Source organism: Phaethon lepturus, unplaced genomic scaffold (assembly GCF_000687285.1).
Source record: "Phaethon lepturus isolate BGI_N335 unplaced genomic scaffold, ASM68728v1 scaffold41811, whole genome shotgun sequence".
In the NCBI taxonomy this organism is placed as follows: Eukaryota; Metazoa; Chordata; class Aves; order Phaethontiformes; family Phaethontidae; genus Phaethon; species Phaethon lepturus.
This window is the reverse complement of record NW_010520563.1, coordinates 2,047-4,097: the sequence shown is the minus strand read 5'-3', so window position 1 is coordinate 4,097 and position 2,051 is coordinate 2,047. Positions and strand designations below refer to the sequence as shown.

At 55.1% G+C, this 2,051-nt stretch overlaps 1 protein-coding gene across 1 annotated transcript in view; it reads right to left on the bottom strand.

Moving 5' to 3' along the window:
• Positions 1-1,996: 1,996 nt before the first annotated feature.
• DMP1 (dentin matrix acidic phosphoprotein 1) overlaps positions 1,997-2,051 on the bottom strand; it is a gene marked incomplete at its 5' end in the record, with an annotated part of 1,695 nt that continues 1,640 nt past the window's right edge. The window contains one exon of the mRNA XM_010297435.1: positions 1,997-2,041. Within this exon, the coding sequence (XP_010295737.1) occupies positions 1,997-2,041 (45 nt within the window). The remainder of the gene's footprint in view (positions 2,042-2,051) is intronic.

Genomic DNA, 2,051 nt, shown 5'->3' with positions numbered 1-2,051 from the left:
TGCCCAGAACGTCCCGGCCGCCGGCGCAGCAGCAGCGCTCGCTCCACACGGGAGAGTTCACAGCAGCGCCCAGCCCTGCGCCGCCGCGCAGAGGAGCAGAAAACACATCGTTACCACCATTTTAAACCAAAGCAACAGCTGTCACCCAGACCTTCTTGCACCTCTGGGCTGCAGCCAAACCCGTGCTTCCTGTCTTTCACCCCAGCAATGGGGCTGTGCACCAGCATTTTGGTACCCACGAGCCTGACAGGCATTGTCACCGTCACAGTATCCCCAACTACTCAGGCAGCTCATGCAAGGGGTCCAAAAAATAAGGGGCAAGTCATAGCCAAGGTATCTACCGTGAAGTGAGGATCAGTGGGGCGGAGGAAGCAGGGTCAGGAAAGAGGCTCGTTCCCAGGGCAGCAGCATGGGTAAGCTGGACATTTCAGAGCTGATGTTACACAGAATTAGAAAAAACTTACACAGGGTGGAAATTAAAACATAAAGTCCACTAAAACCAGGAGCTGTTCAGCTCCCAGCTTTTGTAGTGGTGGAACGAGCCTACAAATTAAGTGCAGTTCTGCTATAAGTAGTAAAAAATTATTTAATTTCTTCACCGGTTCTTGAATTTTTGCAGAAATACTGCTGACCCAAGGCAGCTGAAAGGCATGCAGCCGCTCACGCCGAGCCCTTGGAGACTGTCCCCTGCAGACCCACAACTTCATCCTGCAAAACTGTGCCGCTACGCGCAGTTCCGGCTACTACAGCGGCTTCCCTCATCAGCATTGATACCCATGTTGTACAGCTCGTCACACACACCTGAACAAGTAAGAAGGGCCTGGAAGGGATTTTAAACAAACAATGTGGTGTTTACTTGCTTGCCGGTAGGAGGAAAAAAAAAAAAAAAAAAAGGCATGCTGAGTAAAAGAGGCTTTACCCATGATCTGCCAGCCCATGAGCACCCACATCGCTGCTGCAGGGGACCTGGCGCCCGGGGCCCCCCTGGGCACCCGGAGCCAGCGGTCCAGGAGAGCCCCCGTGCCCTGGGCCATCTCCTTCCCAGCGCCTCAGGAACAGCTCTTGCTCCCATTGCAGCAGGCGATGGCCATAATACAGCAAAGCCCCAGGCCCAGCTTGCTGGGGTCACTAGCCAGCTTTTCCACCCCGCTGCTGGGATGACCCTTGGGGTGCCTGGAAATGGGGGGGTAGGAACACCCTTCAACCTCTGCTTTCCCCCTCACCCCAGGATGCTGCGGCTCCCCATGCAAACAGCCTGCCCTTTGCCCCCCGCTCGCTTCAGTCCGACCCCAAATCGCAGCACCCGACTCCCCCGGGAGAGAGGAAGAGGAACACCTCAAACTGCACCACTGTGGAGTTGAATGTTTTTAATGGCAGTTAAAGAAACCAACAGGGTACGTTTCAGCTTTGAAATACAAGTGCAAAAAGGATACAATAGAATGTTTTCTGTACATTTCTTACAAAATATTACATACATCCCATCCTGAAGTGGTACTTCACACGCTGCTGACCCCACGCACCACGTGTGCCCACCAGCTGTAGCTTTGCCTCCTTATGTGCAGGACGTGGAGCTAATGCAAAGCTCCCGTTGGAGTCTGGGCAGACACTTTTAGGTCAGTGGTAGGTAAATACCAGGGGTGAGCGCAGGGACCTCTCTGCCCAGCGTGCCCAGGCGCGGCTGCCGGAGTCCTGAGCCGCCGCTGTGCCCCTGTGGCAAGCAGGCAGCACCCTCCTGCTGGCACTCACAGCTCTCGGCTGCTCGCCGGCTTGGTGTAGGAAATGGCTTTTCTCGCTGCGGTTTGGCATCTTCCCCGTGTCTGGCATCACCCCCCGCTTTGCGCCCCGTTGAGTGTGGCCAGGTCGAGCCCTGGAGAACCCGCCTCCATTTTATCCACAGTATCGTCTCAGGAAGAAGTCAACCAGGCTATATAGCAAATAAATTAAACCCCTCCTCCTCCCTATACCCCCCAGCACCAATGAGGCTATGGGGCACACATCAGTACCCGTCCTGGCAGTCGTTGTCGTCGTAGTCAACAGCAGGCTTGTTGCGG